Source organism: Triticum dicoccoides, unplaced genomic scaffold (genome assembly GCF_002162155.2).
Source record: "Triticum dicoccoides isolate Atlit2015 ecotype Zavitan unplaced genomic scaffold, WEW_v2.0 scaffold104787, whole genome shotgun sequence".
Classification (NCBI taxonomy): domain Eukaryota; kingdom Viridiplantae; phylum Streptophyta; class Magnoliopsida; order Poales; family Poaceae; genus Triticum; species Triticum dicoccoides.
Window position 1 is genome coordinate 1 of NW_021171860.1, and position 3,846 is coordinate 3,846.

Below are 3,846 nucleotides of genomic sequence, written 5' to 3' on the forward strand. Positions count from 1 at the left end.
TTTTTTTAATCATATAGGATGGTACGCACTTCTAGAGTCTCTACCATTTGTGTTGTCACTGAGAAAATCCAAGTGCCAAAAGATAATACTACTCTTACGGATTTACAACAGTTGCTTTGTACTATAATCACTTGCTTTGTCTCTCTCTCTCCTCCATGTGCCAGGTCAGGTCAGTAGGTGGGCTCCAAGATGACAGCGAAATCTCTCTCACCTCCACGCGCGCCGTACGAAAGGGACTACGGAACAGGCCGGACGGGCCGGTCCCGGCGCGAGCCCGAATCAATCCGGTCGGTCGGAGCTAAACCGGGTGCTGGTTAAGGCGTGGCCGGGCCCACCCCACCGGCTTCTTGCCGCTTGTACCTTCCGGGTACTCCAACTGTACCCGCACTTGTACCTCGCCAGCCCATTCAATTCTCTCTCTGCTTGCCTTAAAAGAAAAAAAGAAGTCCCTGCCTGCCAGCCCTTGCTATGCACACACACATATGGCTACACTCACCATGGTCTAATTACTAGCTCTAACATGATCACTGAATAATAAAAGCACTTGCTGTGTAATTATATGAGGCTAAGACATTTTTATGTGTATATTCTAGTTCAAGGAAATAACAGCTCACTTCATTTTCTAGGACAATTTTGTTCCTACTAAATTGCAAGTTTAGTTGTGGGGTGGTACTGTGGTAACTGGTAAAGAATCCACCAAAATCATGAAAAATAGAATACTGCTACTGTTTGAGAAATACTCCTTTACAGAGGGAGTATAATACAACCGTTTGTCATTATTTTATGCTGGAACAAGCCGTTATTCATGGCGTATTTTCTTGTCAACTTTAACCAATGTAACCAATTACAGATTCGTATTCGCCAAGTTTGCGTCGATTTAGTATGAAACGGGGCGAAATTTTAAAATGAGGAAGTAACCCCGTGTACCCGAAGCAGGCTGGCTGAATAGTGCCACATTCCATCCCGAGCAAAGAATCCCGTGCAACCCACAAACTCCAGCTCTCCCGCTATATAACGAGCCACCGTGGCCGCCTCAAGTACAAACGCCTTGTATCCTCTCATCTCTAGTGTCCTCCCTCGCCAAGAACCCGCCGCCGTCTCCCGGCCTCCGCTTCCAAGAGTCTCGAGGTCTCCGGCGTCGACCGAAGCAGCAGCAGCATGAAGCGCCTCCTCAGCCGGCTCTCCCACGCGGCCGCGGCAGACGCCTGCGCCGCCGCCGCGTACCAGCCGCTCCGGCCCGACGCGGCCGCGAAGGACTCCTCCATGGCAGTTACGTCCTCGTCCTCTTTCTTCGGCGCGCGAAGGCTTGGGCGGGGCGCGAGGGTGCCGGAGGGGCATGTGCCGGTGTGCGTCGGCGAGGAGGGCGGCCCCGTGGAGCGCTTTGCCGTGCGGGCCGAGCTCCTGGGCCAGCCGGCGTTCAAGGCCCTGCTCCGACGCGCCGCACAGGAGTACGGCTACGGCCACCCGGGCGCGCTCCGCATCCCCTGCGCCGTGGCCAACTTCCGCCGCCTCCTCCTTGGCGTCTCCGACCCCGGCTGCCAGGCCACCGACGACGACGACTCTGCGCTCTACTACTAGCCTTCCCCGTTTCACCCTCCTCGTTCGGCTGCCATAGAGGGCGTACGGCTGCTGTGTTCTGACCAATCTGCCCCTGCGTGGAGTACATTAGGTCACACGGGATTGGTGGAGGGTAGAACATGGATTCCGCCGTATTTTCTACTGCAGCTCAACAATTTTAGGACCTGCTGCCTTGTGGGAAGTAGGGTTGTTGTAATTTCTTTTTCTTCATCTTCTTCTGAGTGTTCTTCTAGTTCTAGCTAGCTCTAGATCTAGCTCTGGTAGCTGCAATGGAGCTTCTTCTTCCTCTTTTTTGCTAGGGATTTTGAGGTCTTGGTAACACATCATGTGAGTGAAATGGATGATTTTGCTACTGCAAAAGCTTGCTCCAAAATCTGCTGGTATACTAAGTAAAAAAGCAATGCACTTCCATGGATCTCTAGCAAAGTTTGCTTTTACAGTTCTTGAAGCCTATCATAGAATACAGTGGTGTGCTAGTATGATTGACCATTTCGTAGTATACTAAAATATTTAGGCTTGTGTGTAAATTTTTTTTTGGAACGTCTGGTCTTATTAAAAATCTCGGTTTTATTGCCAGGTTCAGAATAGCTGACTGCATATAGACTTATAGAGGCATAACTGCGTGTGTATAGGAATTTTCAGACCTTTTTTCAAACAATCTTGCTAAGTCTCAGTTGATTTAGACTTCGTTATGTCTCAGTCGGTGTTGTATTCATTAGATCATACATTGAGATCCGTGCAATATTTTCTTTTCAGATTTTTCCATTTTCTTTCTTACATGGTATATCATTTGATCGAGATTTGGTTAAATCTAAGTTGACTAAGACCTAGCTGATGAAGCAATGTACCTAGGGTAGGGTCATTGACCTGTCCAAACTACCCTCCCCAAGGACATCTCTAAAAAAACCACCTGTCAATCGACTCAGAAGTGTTCCACTCGACGGACTCGAAGACACTCGACCATGAAGCCAACCACTCGACAGCCAGAAGATCTAAAGTCACCCTGCACGCAAACGGTCGGTCATTAAGTAGCTTTTATGGTCATCATAGCACTTTATTTGTGGCGTTATCAGTAATGCCCGATCTTAATGTACCTTAAACCCTACATAACTGAGGGCCGGAGGGGTCTGGAAAACTCTATATAAGCCACCCCCTCCTCAGTGTAAAGGGTTCGCACCCCTGTAACTCATACACACATAATCCAGTCGACCGCCTCCGGGCTCCGAGACGTGGGGCTCTTACTTCCTCCGAGAAGGGCCTGAACTCGTAAACATCTTGCGTATACAACTACTCCATAGCTAGGATCTTGCCTCTCCATTCCTACCCCCCTACACTACTGTCAGACTTAGAACCACGATAGTTGGCGCCCACCGTGGGGCAGGTGTCTTAGCGACTTATTGGAGAAGTTGCGATTTTTTCGATCTCCTTCATCATGGTTTCAGGCGGAGCTCTAGTTGAGGGCCGCGAGATCCGTCTCGGCGTGCTCACGTTCATCGCCGACGACTCCGCTTGACTTCAGGAGGCTCCGCTCGACATCGACGCGCTCCCTGTCTGCGGGGCGACGCACTTTCGCGCATGCGTCCGCGGCGTCCTCCTGCGGCAACCGTCGACCCAGTATCGGTCGGCTCCTGTGTCGTCCTCCCTCCCTGTTTCCCGCCGACGCAAGCGCTCCGGTCGGTCGAGGCTTCAGCGGTGGGTGAGGCACGCGGTGGCTCGCCAGTCGACCACCTTCCAAGTCGCAGTGATCGAGCCCGATGAATCTCTCTACGGCCTGTTTGACCTATCGACCGGCTTCGCAGAGACTGCATACGAGTGCGACAGCAGTGATCCAGCGGCGGAGGTTCTGATGGTCGATGGACCACACAGTCCTCCCGGTTTTCCCCGCACCAACGGAGGCGACGGCGGAGGCGATCCGTCGCATGCCCATGAAGAGTATCTCCCCGAGCCCCTCGCTTCGCTGCAGAGGGAAGAACTTCGCCGCCGGAACATGGATGCGCTGCACACTCCTATCGTTGGAGAAACCCCCGAGGCTCGTGCCTTAGAGGACGCGCGCTTGGCCAACTTGGCTGAGCGCACTCGACTAGAGAACCTACAGCGAGCACTCGACGAGCGTGCGCGGCAACGGGTTCCAGAATCCAGTCGACGTCAACTCTTTCTACCAGCGACTCAGGTATATCATACTCCGATTCAGAATTTAGCAGCTGCAGCCCGTATAGCAGAGTCGATTCAGCCTTCCCAGTCAGAGGCTGGCAGAGGCTTGTTACAGAT

The 3,846-nt window shown here is 52.1% G+C and overlaps 1 protein-coding gene across 1 annotated transcript; it reads left to right on the forward strand.

The window, feature by feature from the left end:
- The first annotated feature begins 1,061 nt into the window (after positions 1–1,061).
- On the forward strand, positions 1,062–2,004 carry LOC119342782 (auxin-responsive protein SAUR72-like). The gene has a single exon (XM_037614157.1). The coding sequence runs from the start codon at positions 1,159–1,161 to the stop codon at positions 1,576–1,578; it is 420 nt and encodes a 139-aa protein (XP_037470054.1). The 5' UTR covers positions 1,062–1,158; the 3' UTR covers positions 1,579–2,004.
- The last annotated feature ends 1,842 nt before the right edge of the window (positions 2,005–3,846 follow it).

Excerpts from the sequence above, each read along its gene's own strand:
- LOC119342782 (XM_037614157.1), top strand. The coding sequence starts at position 1,159 with ATGAAGCGCCTCCTCAGCCGGCTCTCCCACGCGGCCGCGGCAGACGCC.